General features: G+C 41.4%; 1 protein-coding gene across 4 annotated transcripts in view; it reads left to right on the forward strand.

The window, feature by feature from the left end:
* Nucleotides 1-3804: 3804 nt before the first annotated feature.
* cfap43 (cilia and flagella associated protein 43) overlaps nt 3805-19967 on the forward strand; it is a 94152-nt gene continuing 77989 nt past the window's right edge. For 2 of the 4 annotated variants that reach the window (XM_048551480.2, XM_048551483.2), the window contains exons 1-4: nt 3805-4341; nt 9933-10186; nt 12656-12752; nt 14787-14954. In XM_048551480.2, coding sequence (XP_048407437.1) covers nt 4313-4341; nt 9933-10186; nt 12656-12752; nt 14787-14954 — 548 coding nt within the window. In that variant the 5' untranslated portion in view covers nt 3805-4312. Of the gene's footprint in view, nt 4342-9932; nt 10187-12655; nt 12753-14786; nt 14955-19967 lie in introns of those variants that run through there. The other 2 variants (XM_048551481.2, XM_048551484.2) reach the window with 2 other exon arrangements.

Below are 19967 nucleotides of genomic sequence, written 5' to 3' on the forward strand. Positions count from 1 at the left end.
TACATCTCTGAACAGGTTGGATTAGAAAATATCCAGTGGCATGCTGGTATTTTCTCTCCATCTGAGCTAGGAGAGTCATGTCTTACTCCAGCGGATACAAGCCTAGTCAGTCCAACATTTCCTCATAAGACAACTCTCCTATTCCAAATATATGTCTGGGTAAAATTTGTCTGAATTGCTGCCAACATATTTTCATCTTTCCCTACATAAGAAGACCAATACAATATACAATACTCTGCTTTCAATACTTTAGAGGGTGATAATTCTCAGAGCAATGCACTCAGTCATGTAATGGCACAATGAACAATTCAGCTATACAGGAGGAGAGGAAGAAGATTGAAAGAGCGGTATTGATGAGGGATTCTGTAATTAGGGAATAGACAGACATTACTACAGCCATATATGTGACTCGAGGATGGTGTGTCACCTCCCTGATATCATGGTCAAGAATGTCACAGAGCAGCTGCAGGTGATTCTTCGGGGGGCGGGGGTGGGGGGCGTTGGCGGTGAACAATCAGAAATCATGGTGGATGTGAGTGTGAACGGCTTAGCTAGGAAGGTACATGAAGTCCTAAAAGCAGATTTCAGGGAATTTGGAAAGATACTTCAGGACTTTCAAAGCAGTAATTTCAGGATTTCTCCCAGTTCCACATGCACAAGCAAAGGAACAGTAATCTGATTATTTTGGCTAGAAAAATTACATAGGATGGAGGGCATCAGATTTCTGAGGCATTGTGACTGTCTCTGGGGTGAGTAGAACCTATACAAGATCAGCAAGTCACATCTGGGAACGATAGACACCAACATTATTTTAGGGAGATTAGCTAGTGTGTTGGGAAGTGTTTATAGTGGATTAGCAGTCCGATTGGGAACCTCAGATGGAACTCAAGCAAGCAAAACTGGAAATGGAAAGCGTGTAGCAAGCAAAAATACTAGACAGACAAAACAGTGGAAAGATCAGATAGGATAAAAATTAAGAATAATGTTTTTAAAGAGCTGAAATTATTAAACACAGTATTTGGTAAAACACTGCTGATTTGAATTCACACTTTAAAGTAATTGGATATGATTTAATTGTCATTACAAAGAAGGGGCTGCAAGATGACTGAGATCGAGAACTAAAAATTCAAGGATTTTGCACATTTAAGAGGGATAGGCAAGAGGAGAATGGAGGTGCGAAGCACTCCTAATACGGAATGACAACAATACATTAGTAAGAGAATTTTGCTCAAAGAATCAAGATGTAGATTCAAGATAACAAAGTGTGGAGCTGGATGAACACAGCAGGCCAAGTAGCATCTCAGGAGCACAAAAGCTGACGTTTCGGGCCTAGACCCTTCATCAGAGAGGAGGATGGGGAGAGGGTTCTGGAATAAATAGGGAGAGAGGGGGAGGCGGATCGAAGACGGAGAGAGAGATTCCCTGAGGTTGGTCCGGAGGGAGGAGGGTAACTTCTTCAGGTTAGGCATCCCTGGAAGAGGCTTCGCAGTGAGGTTAAAATTGTATCAGAGATAATGGGAACTGCAGATGCTGGAGAATCCAAGATAACAAAGTGTGGAGCTGGATGAACTTTGTTGTGGATGCTCCACACTTTGTTGTCTTGGATTGTCCAGCATCTGCAGTTCCCATTATCTCTGATACAATTTTAACCTCACTGCGAAGCCTCTTCCAGGGATGCCTAACCTGAAGAAGTTACCCTCCTCCCTCCGCACCAACCTCAGGGAATCTCTCTCTCCATCTTCGGCCCACCTCCCCCTCTCTCCCTATTTATTCCAGAACCCTGTCCCCATCTCCCTCTCTGATGAAGGGTCTAGGCTCGAAACGTCAGCTTTTGTGCTCCTGAGATGCTGCTTGGCCTGCTGTGTTCATCCAGCTCCACACTTTGTTATCTTGGATTCTCCAGCATCTGCAGTTCCCATTGTCTCTGATGCAAGATGTAGATTCAATTTAGGGGAAACTAAGAAACAGAAGGGGAAAGTAAGTGTTAGTGAGAGTTTATTTTTTATGTAACACTAAATTGCAGTGCTGATGATGGGCAAGTAATGAATCAAGAAATTAGAGATGCATGTAATATAATCCACTAATAATGGGCAAATTTGCATACAGATTGGGTTAACCAAGTCAACATTAATGCTATGGACAATGAATTTCTGCAGTACTATATATGAGGTAGATTTTTGGAACAGTATGTTGAGGAGTCAACTAGAGATCACATTATTTTTTCATTTGGTGTAAAGAGAAAAGGCTCATTAATAAAGTTGCCATAAAAGAGCTTTTGGAAAATAGTGAACATGATATGAAAGAATTTTGTATTAAGTTTGAACATAACATATTTCATTCCCGAACTAACGACATAAATCTGAGCAAAGGAAACTGTGAGAGCATGAGGGGCAAGTTGGCAATGGTGAATTGGAAAATACACTAAAAGATTTGATGGTAGACATGCAATGTATTTTAAGAAATAACATAAGGCTACAACAAATATACATTCCTTCAAGGTACAAACATCAAAGAAAACGGTAACTCAAGGATGGTTAATTAAAGAAGTTAAAGCTGAATTTTATCAAAGGAATAAGATTGTAAGAATGCCAAAAGTAATGTCAAGCCTGAGGATTGGGAATAATTTACTACACAGCAGAGGGGGTCCAAGAACTGTTATGAAAATTGAAAAGAAAACATGAATGCAAGCTAGCAAGAAATATAAAGGAAGTCTGTAAAAACACTTTTATCAATATGTGAAAAGAAGAAGATTAGCAAGTGTAAATGTAACCCACTACAGGAGGGGACAGGAATATTTATTGTGGAGAACAGTGATGGTAGAGAAGGTAAAGTTACTTTGTATGTGTATTCACTAAAAAAGATAGAAAATTGCTGATGACATTGATTTCCACTCATTTACTTTGGCAGGTTTTTTTTGGGAGGGTGATGATGCCATCCTGTGGTCCACCTCTGACAATGCCGAAAGCATCCCCAAACCTTCCTCCTAGAAGTGACTGATATGGCCCCAGATTTCTGGCTGTGTAGGAAATGTTCTAATGTTAAATCCTCCTTGGATTTAAAAAAGGCTAAGAACTTTTTTTTATCCTTTACATTTCCTTCGAAATCGTCTTGGATTAATTATTTAAAACTCTGCATTCAAAACAGCCTGCGAGATGCTATAGACCCATAAAAATGTCCTCTATTGATTCTCCTAAATATCCAAATCTTACCCTTTCTATAATTAAGTTTATTGTTGTGTTAAAGTACACATTGAAGACTTTTATCAATACATAGGTCTGGCTGTGTCCGGGGGCCGAGCAGCGACCTCCCCGATGTTCACCTTCCAGTTGTTTACGGCCCTCGGCGGCTCGTTGTCATGGCATCGACTTCCAACCAATAACAACTCGCTTTAGTGCAGCGTGTTCAATGGAGCAGCCAATGACCTGGCGCTTCCCCGGCACTAAGCAACGCCTGGAAGCTGGACCTCGGAGACAATAACCGAGTAAGGGTGAGAATAAGAGAGATAGTGAACGCGAGTGAGTGAGAGGGAGGGAGAGAGATAGTAAGGGAGAGATAGATAGACAGACAGACGATGAGAAAGGGAGAGAGAGCGCGATAGATAGTGAGAAAGAGAGATAGACAGTGAGAAGGAGAGAGAGGGAGGAAGAGTGAGAGAGCGCGGGAGGAAGAGAGAGATATAGACAGTGAGGAAGAGTGAGAAGGAGAGATAGACTGTGAGGAAGAGTGAGAGAGGGAGCGAGAGAGACAGTAAGGGAAAGAGAGAGATAGACAGTGAGGAAAAGTGTGATAGAGGGAGGGAGGGAGGGAGAGAGAGGAAGAGAGGGAGGAAGTGAGAGCAGGAGGGAGGGAGTGAGAGAGGGAAGAAGAGAGAGAGGGTGGAAGGCAGTGAGAGTAGGAGGGACGGAGGAAGAGAGATAGGGAAGGAGCGAGAGAGGAAGGAAGAGAGAGATATAGGGAGGGAGTGAGAGCAAGGGAGTGAGATAGTGAGGGACACTGAGGGCAAAATATAGTGAGGGAATGTGATAGCGAAGGAAGGAGACAGTTAGGGAATGTGACCTAGTCAGGGAGATAGTGGAGAAGGGAAGTCCAGGCATGGAATGAGGAAGAAAGAGTAAGATCATGAGCAAACATGAGAAGGAGGGATATAGTGATTGATGCAGTGTGAGTCAGTCAGGGAATGAAGAACAAAGTGTAACAAGGAAGGAGATAGAAAAAGAGAGAACAGCGAAGCTGAGACTGCTGAGTGGCCCTTTCCATTCTTTGGCCATTAACCCCGGTCCAAGACAAGCCTTGGTCAGGACAAGGGGTGGAGATGGACAATGCAGACTCTCTGTCTCTCAGGTGAGTTCCTCAGCAGCAGCAGCAAGGAGACTTGTTTGCAGTTTCTACACAAAAATAGAATATCAAAGAATGCAAAAATTGAAAGAAAACCAGCATAATCATACAACATTTGATTCATTGAGCTGGAATCTATCATATGTGTGCTATTTCCCATGTTGTAACTGAACTATGTGCCGCCTCTCTCTCTCTTTGCCTTTTCCTATGCAATTAAAATTAAGTACTAAGTTCCAGAGGTGTTTACGAACATCAGTCCCTTCCCTCTATAAAACGTCCTGCCCTCAACACCATCCTGTGTCATACCCTGGATCATACCGTTCAACCTCAATACCTCCAAATCCCAGCCACAACCCCAACCACTCACCATTTTTTTCCACACTTGTTGATTGTACCTAATAAAGGCTTGAAGGAATATCTAATGGAATAAGGGAAAAGAAGATGGATATATTAATTAAAGATGAATTGGGTGGGAATTGTTTGTATGAATACAGGGAGCTAGTGGGCTCTTGTCATACAGGACTAATGTCCAAACCTTGTGAGCTGGTCCTCTGTAAGAGGACTGGGTTCAAGTCCCACCTGTTCCAGAGGTGTGTATCAGTATCTCTGACCTGGCTGATGAAAAGTTATCGAAGAGGAGTTATTATTCAATGGGGTGTGAGTTTTAAAGAGTGTGGCAAACTGAAATAAATCTCATGAAAAGTGTGGTTTTGGACTGTTTAAGTACAGTGTATGTTTGGAGCATTTAGGGTAGTTGAGTCATATTGTATGGTTTTGTGGTACTATTATCTATTTTGTTTTCTAATGAAGAGCATTATGACCAATGGAAGAATGAAGTTACAAAGAGAAAATAAATTGAGGCCTTACCTCTTCTGTTAGCGTTTAGAAGCAGGATAAGAATCAAGGTTTTTTTATTCAGAATTAGAGCCTTATGGTTTGAACATGTTTGAAGTTTAAACAGATTGTTAAATTTCATGGATAACATTTATGAAAAGGATGATTCATTGGTTGCTTCTGAGGCACGATCAGGTTTTGACAAATCTAGAAAGACTGATGTACTAGAAGAGTACAACATGGAATATAATAGATTGTTTGAAAACTTGTCACAATTTGATTTGGGAATTCCTCACTTTGTTGGAGTTTAAGCTATTGGACTGTGAGAAAGTATCAAGTATGGACAGACTTCTAGTTTTTGATGGGAGTTAAATTTACAGATAAACATATACTTCAGTATGACAGAAAATAGAGGATATAATATTAACAAATTGGTGAGACAGTTTAAATACAGATCACAGGTGACTATCTGAAAGGAGAACTGTACCAAGTAGAAATAAGGATAGAAATGCGATTGATAATTTTGAGAAGCAAGGGCATTTTGAATTTACAATAAGCAAATAAACCCCAGAAATGCTCAAGTTCTGGTCAATTGATGTTTCACTTGTGATTCACAGTACCATTATGCCATGAATTGTCACTAAGGATATAATAAAGTATTCAAAAAGAAGATCCAGAAAAACAAGATAGAGATACAGATCAAAGAGACGGCAATTGGTCACAAGAAGTTTCACCCCAGTGATGAATATGTTGGTGGCAGAGTCTTTCAGTTGTGCAATCTTAGACAGACTCTAGGAGTAAATTACGGACAACAAAAAACGCTGGAAATCACAGTGGTCAGGTAGCTTCCAAGGAGAGAAAGAGCAAGCTAACATTTCGAATCTAGATGACTCTTTATCAGTGCTGATGTGAAGTATGGAGGGGTCAGCATCTATGCAATGGTGGGTAGAGGGTGGGTGGGGGTGTGGGGTGTTGGGGGAGAAAGGGTAGTGCAGATTAAGTGGTCAGAATATGAGAATGGCAGAACAATGCTGTAGCTAACTGCCAAACTGGAAGAAAAGAGACTACCACTGGAGTGGGGCAGCGGAGAGAGAACATGGTGACAGAAAATGTAACAAGTAAAGCTAAAAGAAAGGGAAGGAATGGGAATGAGTTCACAATCTGAAGGTGTTGAACTTAATACTAAGTCCAGAAGGTTATAAAGTGCCTAGTCTGAAGATGAGATGTTGCTCTTCCAGTTTGTTCTGTGATTCACTGCAACACTGCAGCATGCTGAGGACAGACAACTAAGCATGTGAGCAGAATCCTGTGTTAAAATGACCAGATTTGGGAAGGTTAATGTCCTGCTTGTACACAGACTACAGGTGTTCTGCAAAGCGGTCAACCAATCTGCGTTTGGTTTCTCCGTTGTAGAGTGGGCCACATTAGGTACAGTGAATGCAATTCACCAGATTAGAGGAGGTACAGGTGAAGTAGACCACTTCACCTGGGAAGATTGTTCTGGCCCTTGGATAGTGAGCAGGGAGGAGGTGAAGGAGTAGGTGTTGCACCATTTGCGGTTACATGAGAGGGTGCCAAGGGAAAGGAGCATGGTGTTGGTGCTCAAGGAATGGACTGGCGTGTTCTGGAGGGAATGGCCCCTGCAAAATGCAGATGGGTAGTGAGGGAAAAATGTGCTTGATTGTAACATTCTGCTGGAGACGCCTGAAATGGCAGAGAATGATCCTTTGCATACAGAGGCTGGTGCGATGAAAAGTGAGGACAAGGGGGACCCAATCACACTGTTGTGAGTGATGGGAAAGGGCAGTGGCAGAAGCATGGATGATAGGTCAGATACAGTTGAGGGCCCTGTCAACCACAGTGGGTGGAAAACCATGGTTATGGAAGAAGGAAGCCCCACGTCAGCAGTGCTGTTTTGAAAGGTGTCATCGTCCAAACATACGATGTAGGCAAAGAAACTAGGGGAATGGGATGAAACCCTTGCAAGATGTGGGGTGTGAAGAGCTGTAGTGAAGGTAGCTATGGCAGTCAGTGGATTTATATGGCAGTGGATAGTGTATTCCCCAAAATGGAGACTGAGGGTCAAGGAAAGGAAGAGAAGTGTCCGAAATGGATCATGTGAAAGTTGTAGAGGGGTGGAAATTGGAGGCAAAATGAACACATTTTTCAATGTGCATAAAGCAGCACTGAAGCAGTCATTGATATACCAAAAGAAGAGTTGTGGGAGGGAGCCAGTGTAGGACTGGAACAAGGATTGTTCCACGTACTCCATAAAAAGGCAGGCATAACTTGAACGCGTGCGGGTGCCCATAGCCACTTGTTTCACTTGGCAAAAGTAAGATGATTTAAAGGAGAAATTGTTCAGCGAGAGAACAAGTTCAACCAAGCAGAGGAGAATGCTGGTGGATGGGGATGGTTTAGGCCTCTGGTCAAGAAAGAAGCCGAGAGCTCTCAGACCATCCTGATGAAGAATGGAGGTATAGAGGGATTAGACACCCATGGTGAAGACAAGGCAAGTGGGCCAGGGAACTGGAACAAAAAGTTGCTGGAAAAGGTCAGCAGGTCTGGCAACATCTGTGAAGGAAAAAACAGAGTTAACATTTCTGGACCAGTGACCCCTCCTCAAAACTGAAAATTATCAATATGGCAGAAGGTATCAGAGGATTCACAGATGTAGGTGGGCAGGGCCTGGACAAGGGGAGAGAGGATAGAGTCATGGTGGGAGGAAATGAGCTCAGTGGGGCAGAAACAGGCCGACATGATGGGCCGACCAGGACAGTCTGGTTTGTGGATTTTGGGAAGGAGGTAAAAGCAAGGTGTCCAGGGTTAGGAGACTATAATGTTAGAGGCAGTGGGGAGAAGATCTCCAGAGGTAATGAGGTCATTGACAGTCCTGGCAACAATGGCTTAATGTTCAGATGTGGGGTTATAGTCCGGGGGAAGTAGGAAAAGGTGTTGGAGAGTTGGTGTTGAGCCTGTGCAAGGTAAAGATCAGTGTGCTGGACTGCAACGGCACCACCCTTGTTGGCGGGTTTGATGACAAAGTTAGGGTTGGACCCAAGAGAGCAAATTGCAGCAATTTCAGAAGGAGATATGTTAGAGTCGGGGAGAGAAGCAAAGAAATTGAGATAGCCAGTCACCCCCACAGTTTTCAATGAAGAAATCAAGGCCAGGTATGAGGCCAGAGGAAGGTGTCCAAGTGGAGGGTAAATACTGGAGGCGGGTAATAGGATCAGTGGAACAGGGTGAGGGAATGGGGTGTGTCCTGTCTGAAGCAGTGAGTGTGGAGATGGAGGCAGCAGAAAAAAAAAATGCAACGTCATTCTGAGCCCAAAGTTCACGAAGGTGGGGAATAAGGGTATGAAGCTGAGTCCTTTGCTGAGGACAGTATCCTCAGCCTCAGAGAGGGGTAGGTCAGGAGGTACGGTGAAATCACGGCAAGGGGTAGGTATGGGGAAGTGACCTCTGGGGCACAGAAAGGAAAAGCATCTGAGGGCTGGGAAGAGGTGGTTGCTAAGAGGCGGTGAGGGATTGGCTCTGAGCAAAGGGAGGGAATGGTGTCCGAGAGGCAGATCAGGGAGGGCAATGCAGGATGGGGGGGTGTTGGATCTCATAAGTTGCTGAAGCTTGCATGCCTTGATTTCTGAAAGAAAGAGTAAAAGTCTTTTGTTGAGGCGATGGATGAGATGAAAGATGAGGTGAAACTGGGGAACGGCACAGCTTTGAAAGAGGGTGAGTCAATGTTGCTGCAGAGTGGCATCAAGTGTGCACATCTGACGGCGCGGGGCACTGATTGTGGATGCATGTGGAATAAACTGACTGAAATGCTATGTGTACTGTCTAAGTAATAACAATTGGAACAAATTTAAGAGATTTGATAGTTCCACTAGTTTCGATTTGGAGATAATTACACACTAACTTCTTTAAAAGGAGTGTCGTGCTTTGTAGAATAGCTGGAACCAATCATTTTATTAACGCAGGTCGTGAAAAGCTGTATACCATTGTTATTAAGTAGGCCATCGATAAAGAAAGCACAAATGAAATAGGATATGAAGAACAAAAAGCTATTATATTTGGAAAATCTGAGAATTTGTAATATATACAATATTATAGTCTTTTAATGGAATATAAACTCTCCATTAAGGAAATTAAGGAAGTATTATTGACAGCACAGGTAAAAATTTTTAAATATGTGTTAAATTTACATAGGCAATTTGCTCATCTGTCCTCTGAAATATTACAAATTTTAGGAAAGAATATTGGAATAAGAAATGGAAAATATGATAAGTTCATAGAAAACACAAGTGATAGATGTCAGATTTGTGAGAAATATTGAAGGACACCATCACAGCCTATGTTAATAGCAAGAGGTTTCAATGAATTTGTTGCCATTTTTAGGTATAAAAAATGATTTTGTAAATTTGGCAATCTACAATAATATCTAGTAAAGATATAAAAAGACATGTGGATAAGCTAATAGAAAATTGGCTAGGGAACAGATTTGGACCCTTGGCAAAATTTCCAAGTGATAATGGGTGTCATGTGATTTTTGACTTTATCCAACCCAGTCCAAACCAGCACCTCCAGTCATGACCACAGAGGAAATATACCATTTGTTAAAGTTCTTGAGAAGTGCCTGGGAATGTTTTTATTACATTAAGGCACATTCTCATTGGTTATGGTGGAGTGAAAGTGAGGAACAACTAAGTATTTAGTCAGACTGGGCAGCAGGTCAGTTCATTTTTGCTTTTTATTTCCTTCAGGTGGGTGAAAGGTTACACAACACAGAAGGTGCTTTTTGTGAACAATAACACAATATGCTACGTGTGTGGGAACTTTTTGGTCTTCGTGGACGTAGACACTCGACAGGAGAAGGTGCTGCAGTGTGAGACCGGGAGTATTGGAGTTTTCACGACCAACAGTGCCAAAAGTATTGTTGCCTTTGCTGAGCAACGGTTAAAGCCATTCATAAATCTGTACAGCTTTCCTGAACTAACCAAGACTTCTGTCCTCAAGGGTATGTGCTGTTACTCCTTAAAATTAAGGATTCAACAAATGTTCTTGTTATAAATGTATTCAGCTCCGTGTGCTCTTGTGATGTTACATCACAATTAGTGATAGAATGCATGGCAGCAGAAACAGTCAAACTGTGTAAACTTTACTGGCTTTGAAGGATTTTCAAGCCATCAGTCTGCATCACTTTCTACTGTCCCCCTTACTGCACATATTCTATGATAATCCTGAGTTTCAGTCCTGTTTTGTTTCAACTTTACTGCATTTCCTTTTCATGTCCCTTTATCATTTGCTAGCAAAGGTTTTGTTTACACTAAATTTAACTTGTACTTTGCCTGTTAATATGTCTCATAGGGACAGCACATTGGACATGAAACCCTGCTATTCCCAGAGCCACCACAAAAGTAATAAGAAATCCCTGCTTATCTATCTTTTAAACCCAGGTTGACAGAAAGCATGGATCAAATTTCTGTACTTAATGATAATGACTACCTATTACAAACAAGTAGATTCTAACTACAGATAAACAATACTGAACCATCGATATATAACTTTACTAAACTTGTAAAACTCTCCCTCTACATGCAAATACAGACACACACAAAAAGAAGAGGTGTTGTGGATGGAGAAAAAGACTGGGAAGGCAGTTCATTATAAATCATCTGGTTTGCTAAGGTGATCAGAGATAATGGAAACTGCAGATGCTGGAAATTCCAAGAAAACAAAGTGTGGAGCTGGATGAACACAGCAGGCCAAGCAGCATCTTAGGAGCATACAAGCTGACGTTTCGGGCCTAGATCCTTCATCAGAAAAGCTGATGAAGGGTCTAGGCCCGAAATGTCAGCTTTTGTGCTCCTGAGATGCTGCTTGGCCTGCTGTGTTCATCCAGCTTCACACTTTGTTAACTTGGTTTGCTAAGGTGGTTGTTTTTTCTGATCACAGTGCTACTTCTTGATCTACCTTTTCAGTACTTTCATGTTTTTCTCAGGAGGTACAGGTTAACTGGTTCACACTCATAAAAATCACTGATTTATTAATTACAAGTCACTATTTACAGCAACTGATGAGGGGAAATAAACTAGCTAATTACAAGCTTGAGACACATGTAACTGCCGAGCTGAAACAATACCTTTCCTTGCAGAGGTCTGGCTTCTGATCTGAACATTCATACTTCCAAGCTGTTTAATTATCTGGGAGCCAATCACATAGTTGTTGACAGTATGATGTCTTTGTCATCAATGACTGGTCATAGATCCAGAGATCAATTGGCCATTTGTTGCTGGCCGAAGCTCCATTCATACACAATCCCCTAGCTCCAGCCTGTCTGCAATGAGACTTTCTGCTTTGCTTAAACCAATAGCTACTTAAACAGCACTTACACTGAATGTCAGGTAGCTTGCTTTAATAAGTGCCACAATCATTCAAGAATCCTTGGCTCTTTCACCAGTTCTTTTTCCATTTCAGACTGCAATCAAAATATAGATAAATAACAACTTGCTACTTTTGGACTTTCTTGGGAGTGTTGGATGGCGACAGTGTAGGAGTGCTTTACTCTATGTAACCTCGAATATTACCTGTCCTGGGAATGTTAGATGGGATGGTGTAGAGGGACTTTTACTCTGTATCTAACTCTGTGATGTACCTGTTCTAGGAGTGTTTCATAGGGACTGTGTAGAAGGATCATTACTCTGTATCTAACCCCATGCTGTACCAGTTCTGAGAGTGTTTGATGGGGACAGCGTAACGCTATAAGATGTAGGTGTAGGAGCAGACCGTTCAGCCAAATGAATCTGGCCTGCAGTTAATTAGACAATGGCTGACCTGATAATTTTCAACCCCAGTTTTTTTCCTTGCCCTCAGAACCCTTGATCCCTTACTGAAAAATGCCACAGAATTCCAGTTGTAATCTGACGAGTGCCTTATATAGTTTTAGCCATACCTCCCTACCTTTATACTCCATTTCCTTTGAAATAAAGGACAACATTCCATTTGCCTCTCTATTACTGGTTGAACTTGGATGCTAGCTTTCTGTGATTCATGATTGAGGACTCCAGAATCACTCTGTTCCATAGCTTTCTGCAGTGTTTACCTATTTAAATAAGGTTCATCTCATCTATTCTTCCTCTGAAGTGTATAAACTCATGTTTCTCCTGTCATTATATTCCATCTGCTGAGTTTTTATCCACCCACAAAATCTGTCTAAATCCCTCTGCAGACTCTTTGTGTCATGATCACCACTTGCCTTCCCATCCATTTTCGTGCCATCTGCAAACTTGGCTATTCTGTAGTACATGTAAGGGAAGATTTAGTCTGCATTTAACTCCATGCAGTACCACCCTTTCCATGTTTGCTGCTGTTTTCTGATGTGCAGTTGGTGTTATATTCTTAATTTCTAACATTCTTAAAGTTGATGAGCGTGAATGTCTCAAAAACAGAAGGCTTTCATGATGGTAGTTGGTGCTTTGTTTTTCAGATGGGGCTGAGTTAGAGTATACACTTCTGGAGTTCAGCTATTCAGACTTCTACTTTGCTACCTTCTCCTCGCTCCCAGAATTCAATCTAACCATCTGGTAAATTTCTTGTTACGGATATTGAATTTTATTGCACAATACTATGAGAATGTGGTTCAGGTTATCACAGAGAGTATGGTCAAGGCACATAGCATAGATATTTTGAAGGAAAACTAGATAAGCACATGTGGGGCAAAAAGAACAGACTAATTTGCTGACAGTGGTCTTGCATGCTCCTAATGAATCATAAAATGCACAGCACCAAGATAATCTTCCTACTTACACTTACTGCTCTAGAACATTCCCTAGTGTAGTAAAGTCAGGTGTGCACTGTTGTAAATGTACATTAATAGGCTTTATTAAACCTAACTGCACACGTAGAATGATCGGAGAGGACATAATTTGAACCTAAAGATGGCATTGAGGGAACTTCAACCTGTATATAACCCCATGTTGTACCTGCCTTGGGAGAGTTTGTGCTCAGTGCAGATGAAGTGGAGATGGCATAAGCTGATAGCCAAGTTCCATACCCATGAAGATTGCCTCAGCCATGATCTTGGGTTCATGACGCATCACATGTAAGCCCATCATACTGCTCTGTGCTTGTAAAATCTTCCTTACTGTTCAGTTTTGACACCATCACCTTGATAACTTATTATGATCTCTCCACCTTTAATTTGGTTTGTACAATTTTAGATTACTTGTTACCCTCATCATTCAACTCTAGACTATCATGTTATTCCAGCCATTGGTTTGTCTCTGGCACTATCTTATTTTTGATTTTTTGTAATTATCTCTCTACCTTAATTAATTGATCATAGGTCATCCCTTTGCTTACTATTCGGCTATTGACACTTTACTCACACCATTTGACACTTTTGATCACCCACAAAGACTTGTTTCTCAGACACTCCACTTGTACCATTTATACTATCTTTTCATGCTCTTAATTACCTTGAATTATCTTGTAATGATCATCTCTGCCAATAAATCCTGTGCCTGTGTGCTTCCCTCCATTTCACCTGATGAAGGGGCAGCAGTCCAAAAGCTTGTGATTTCAGATAAATCTGTTGGACTATAACCTGGTGTCCTGTGACTTCTGACTTAGTGCAGATGAAGATTTACTCTGGATCTAACTCTGTGCTGTCCCTGTTCTGGGAGTGTTTGATGTAGACAGTGGAGAATGAGCTTTACTCTGAACGTAATCCCATGCTATACCTACCCATGGAAATGTTTGATGGGGATTATGTAGAGGTAAATTTACTCTGTATCTAAATGTCTGCTCTGTCTGCCCTGGACTATTTGATGGGGTCAATGTAGAGGGAACTTTATTTCTAACGATATGCCGTACCTGTTGGGAAGGGATTTGGGGGCTGGCATGTGGGGGTGGTGGTTGTGTTTGCGGGAAGCACTATTGATAGGGATAGCATGGTGGGAGTATTACTCTGCCTCTGATCTTGTTTGATATCTCTTATAGAATGGTGAAATGATCAGATTAGTGTCATGCAAGCGTTGTGCAACCTAGATATTTTCCTCCTTTGATAAGTCTGAATAATTACAATTAAGAATCTTAGATGAGAATGAATAAAGATCATGTGCAATGATTTGACCTTTTGAATATAATCTTCTGTATTAGCCCTTGTATACTACTGCAATAATAATTTAGCCTCTGCAGCCTGACTTTGTTTTAATTTAGTTGTGTTCTTTATGATGTCCTGTTACACATGGCAGTCTGTGAATTTGATGACAAGTCAGGAAGAATTGTATACATCATAGTATATGCTAAACTGTCCAAGTGCTGCTTTGTGCCTAAGGGTCGAAAAACAGCAATGACTAGTCATGCCTGCTGTAATTAATCTTTCCTTTCCCAGTCCTGTTGGCAGGAGTGTCAGGGGACTGACTTGAATTCACCCTGGCTATTTCCCAGACACTACACTACTGGTTTTTGCAAAACTCTTGTTCAGATCTGATATTTGCAGCTTGAAAATCTGACATCTTCAACATTTTGGTTCCACAAACATTTGCTATCTCAAATAGTTGGGAAGGAATGTCCACTTCATTTGTTAATCTGTTCTTATTGGTCTCAATTTTAAGGAACTGGAAAACAAACGTTCGTCTTTGTAGTGAGTCTCTCTTAGGCATGAAACCTACTATTCTGAGCTTTAACCCTATGAACCAGCTCCAATTGTGTCTGGCCAATGAGGAATGCCTGTTACTGTGGAATATTGAACGATGTGATGACCTTCACTTATTAAAGCGCATGTAAGTGGCATGTACCAAAAGTCATAACTACTGCTTTCTTAAAAGCATGTTTTATCAGAGATATCTGGGCCTCTACAGCATCTTGCCTCAGTCATACAAAGAAAGGAATATTTTTATCCAGCATCCTTCGCAATCACAGGATGCTTTAATGTGCGTTGTAGTTATTGGGGTTATTTTCAAATGTCTGTACTTAAAATGCAAAAAATATGGCAGCCATCCTGTGAACTGCAAGACCCTACAAGCAGCAAATATAATGGCAATCATTTTGACTATGAATTGTTCCTGAAGGGATATTTATTGAACAAGGTATTAACGTGTACTTCTTAAAATAGTGCAATAGGACCCGTTATGCCAACCTGAGGTAATAATGGGGCCTCAGTTTAATGTCTCATTTGACACTGAAGTGCAGTACTTCGTCTAACAACAATACTGGAATGTAGACCTGGAATGTACAATGGACAAACATAACTTGCAGCTTCTCTCACTGAGATTTTACTGGATCTAGGTTAAAGGTATTGAATTCCTAATTCCAAATTGGCTAATTTTACATTGCCATTATATGCTTCAGTAAAAACAGCCTGGAAACAGACACATAAAGTAAACCAATACAAGTCAGCATTCAAAGTGGGTATTAAGAAGGTTCAGAATAAATGTGTTTCCAGAGGTCCCTACATGTCAAAAAAAAGCATAGTAGAATAAACAAAAAAAAAGTTCTTTTGAATATCAAGAGTAGAATATTGCAGAAAGACTTGAGGGCAACAGAAAACACAATGATAAAATTGACAATTAGATTATAGCAACTGAACCCAGATATTAAAAAAACTGGGAAGGTAAAATCAAGAAATCCCAAATATATTTTATAAATACAACCCCTTTGCGGAGACGGTGGGCATAGTCGTAATGTCACTAAACAAGTCACTGGGGCAATTTAAAATTTAACAGTAAATCTGAATTACAAAGTTAGCCATCAGTAATGCTGACCATTAGAAATATCATTGATTGTCACTGAAATAACTGCACAAAGGCCCATATCCTGTTACCAAGTCACCCTTTATTTGCATGTGCACAGTACATGGCCTCTCACCGGATAACCCAGATGCGGTCCCTAGAACAAGGAGTCTGTCTAAATCTCCTGTTTATATCTGTCAGCCAAGGCTCTTTGATTGGGTTTGTTAACCTGGACCAACCAAGGATCTCAAAGTCAATGAGATCCACCTGGCCCTTGTTCCAATCATTACATCCACCCCTGGCAAAGTGCTGGGATGTAGGCCTATCCTTTCTCTTGTGGCTTGTCCTGGGACATCTTCACCCCAGTTCCAGTTCCACTGACTCACCCCAGTTCCAGTTCCACTGACTCAGATTTGGACTGTAGCCCGTCTTTTGCGCCCAGAGTGTCTCAGGAGAGGTTCTGAGATTTCTTTGACGCGAGAGGGAGGGAGAGAACCCACGGTTTCAGACAGCATTTCTGGCTATTCTGAGGGGCCAGGTATGTTTTACTTCTGCCTCATCTGACCCTTGTGTTTGTTCAGGTCGGCCTCACCTACCCAAACTTTGTTTCTCACGGGACCTGTCCACATGTTGCCCTCGCCTTGTACCCATGCAGGGCCATTTCCCTAGTTCTGACCCCAAACTTTGTTCCCCAAAGTAGACTGTTGCTTTCGCTTGGCAGAGGCTTGTGGCCAGCATTGGCACTTCTACTGCCATTTCACCCCCCCCCGCCCCCAGGTCTGGGAATATCAGGTTTAACCTGGTGTGTCGTCTTCTCTCCATTTACAACTCTGCTGGAGCAATCCCTGCATTTCTATAAGGGATGGTCCTGTAATAAAACAGGAACTGGAATATTTTGGTATCGAGTGAAGCTATAGGCTTTTTCTTTAAGTTTGCCTTCAATGTTTGGACTGCTCTTTCTGCCAGACCATTGGATGATGGATGGTATGGAGCTGTCTGAACATGCTGAATGCCGTTTGACTTTAGGAAACACACGAAATCCATGCTGGTATGACAAATACTTCTGGGAGTATGTGTATTGCGAATGATGCATGTAGCTTTCACAACCATCTTCCCTGAGTTTGCCAAATTAATTCTGACCAAGAACATTGAACCCATGAAAGGACCAGCATAGTCTATTTGTAACCATGTCCAGTGTTTACTGAGCCATTCCAGTGAATGTGGGAGAGTTGCTGGCAATAATATTTGTCCTCGTTGGCAGTCTGGGCACTGCTGCACTAACACAGCTATGTCGGCATCCAATCTTGGCCCCAAACATAACTTCTTGCCAACATTTTCATGTTGGAAACATCTAGATGACCCTGGTGGAGTTCAGCCAGTATCTGGTGGTGACCTTTACTCGGGACAATCATTCTTTTTCTGCATGGGTAATATGCCATAGAGGTATGGTGATTTGGTGTTGCCAGGCCCAGAAAGTTTTCAATTCTGGTTGTTTCCCCCATCACCACCAGCTGTTTTACTTTTGCCAGAAAGGGATCTTTTTGTATCCACAGTCAGATATTGTCAGCAGGGACTGGAAGGGTGTCCAGAAAGTTTAAAACCAGAATGGACTCTTCGAGGAAGCACCATCAGTGGTGGATCTGCCAGTGGGAGGCGGCTCAAGGCATCTACATTAGCCACGTGGCATCCTGGATGGTGTTCCAACTTGAAATTCCATGTACTGAGATTAAGAGCCCACCACTGAATTTGACCAGAAGCTGTGGTGGCACAGCTTTGTCTTTAAGTAGTCCTAGCAGGGGTTTGTGGTCTGTTCCTATTACAAATCTACATCTATAAAGGTATTAGAGTCATAGAAGCACAGAGCTGTACAGCACAGAAACAGACCCTTTAGTCCAACTTGTCCATGGCAACCAAATATCCTAAATAAATCTAATCCCATTTGCCTGCATTTGGTCCATACCTCTCTAAATCATTCCTGTTCATATATCCATTCTGGGACAAGCAAAGCAGAGACAAGCACAGGAATTCCTAGAAGCCTGGTACTCCAAGAAGAAAGCCATCAACAAACACATAGATCTCAACCCTGTATAAACTCCACTGTGAAGTGAGGAAGTGAGGTTATCCAGCTCAACAGAGTTGAGTTGAAATAACTGGTGGTAAAATACAACAGCACTTCATTGGAGGCTGGCATAATGATGTTACCCAGCAGATTATTGAAACATCTGCGGAAAAACAATGAACCAGCTTGAATGCAGAAATTTCTGGAGAAATTCAACAAGTCTGCCAGCATCTGTGGAGAGAAAGCATAATCCAGTGACCCTTCTTCAGAGCGAAGTTCTTTGATGCCTTGAAAAATTCTTCCAGAAATGTAAGCTGACTTATATTCTCAGTATAAAAGTGAACCAGCAGTGTGCCTGGTTTCCATTTTAAAATTTTATAGGTATCCAATGCAAAGAATGGATATGCCTTATATCTCTACGCCCTTTGATAAAACAGCCAATATCATCTGCTTGATTCCATGAACTGTGTTACAAAGCTCTGCTAAATTAGGTATACATTTCAGGGGTAGAAAATTGAGGCTTTTTTATATGTAAAATATATATAACTAATTGTTGGTCATGGCTGAGAAGGGAAGGGTCTTGACTCATATAAGCAAGTACGTGATTTTTGAGGCTGGAAATGCGATTGTCTGATATTATATAAGTGATCTTTAATGCCTTGATTCATGGCATTCTAACTCTGAAGGGAGGAGTGCACTGATAATCAACCTGTACCAAAAGTGTACATAACAAAGTGTGAAGCTGGATGAACACAGCAGGCCAAGCAGCATCTCAGGAGCACAAAAGCTAACGTTTCGGGCCTAGACCCTTCATCAGAGAGGGGGATGGGGAGAGGGTTCTGGAATAAATAGGGAAAGAGGGGGAGGTGGACCGAACAAGGGAGTTGCAGTGGGAGAGAGATTCCCTGAGGTTGGTCTGGAGGGAGGAGGGTAACTTCTTCAGGTTAGGCATCCCTGGACGAGGCTTCGCAGTGAGGTTAAAATTGTGTTAGAGATAATGGGAACTGCAGATGCTGGAGAATCCAAGATAACAAAGTGTGAAGCTGGATGAACACAGCAGGATTCTCCAGCATCTGCAGTTCCCATTATCTCCGTACCAAAAGTGTAAATGTCTTATTGAATCACCAAAATTGTTAATTTGTTTCTCTTTATTACTTTATCTAGAACAAAAGACAAATTAATCAGGTTTCTTCAATAAGCTAAAAAATAACTTGTTTACTGAGAACAAACCTATTCTTTAAACAATTGGCCAAATGGATTATTAAAAAGTTACTATGCAGATTTAAATTATATTCTCTTAATCTATCCCACCCCACAAACACATTCATACATGGACAAGACAACTCATCTCTGCACGGGTATCGTAGGTTTTAAAAAATATAACAATAGCTCTATAGATAAAAGTTTAAAAGTTGTCTAGAAGTTCAAAGATTAAATGAGTTGACTTCTCAAAATTCCCTTTTGAGAAAGTTTGAATGCTGAGTTACAGAATGATGAAAGATCTTTGGATTATATTTCAGTTTCAGGTGGGAAACAGGAGTTCTGATGATTAAAACTCGATTTATTATTTAAAGAGTTCACTAACAGAGAACCTGCACTGGTTTTACATTAAAGATTTTCTTTTTACTGATAATGAGGTAGCACTGCTTTTCATCGCAAGCTACTGCAGAACTGCCACGACTGCTACATTCAGGTGATTACTGACAAAAGCTACTTTCTTTCAGAAGCACAGATCCAACAATTTTCTAAGTCTCTTTATCCAAAATTGAGGCATAAAGTCCATCTCTTATCTCTTCTTTACTGGGCAGTCTTTCCACAAATAAAAGTAGGTCTGGCAGCATCCGTGAAGAGAGAGTTAATATTTCAAATTCAATATGAGATAACAAAATGTGAAGCTGGATGAACAGAGCAGGCCAAGCAGCATCTCAGGAGCACAAAAGCTGACATTTCCGGCCTATACCCTTCATCAGAGACGGTCTAGGCCCGAAACGTCAGCTTTTGTGCTC

Source organism: Stegostoma tigrinum, chromosome 20 (genome assembly GCF_030684315.1).
Source record: "Stegostoma tigrinum isolate sSteTig4 chromosome 20, sSteTig4.hap1, whole genome shotgun sequence".
NCBI classification, from domain to species: domain Eukaryota; kingdom Metazoa; phylum Chordata; class Chondrichthyes; order Orectolobiformes; family Stegostomatidae; genus Stegostoma; species Stegostoma tigrinum.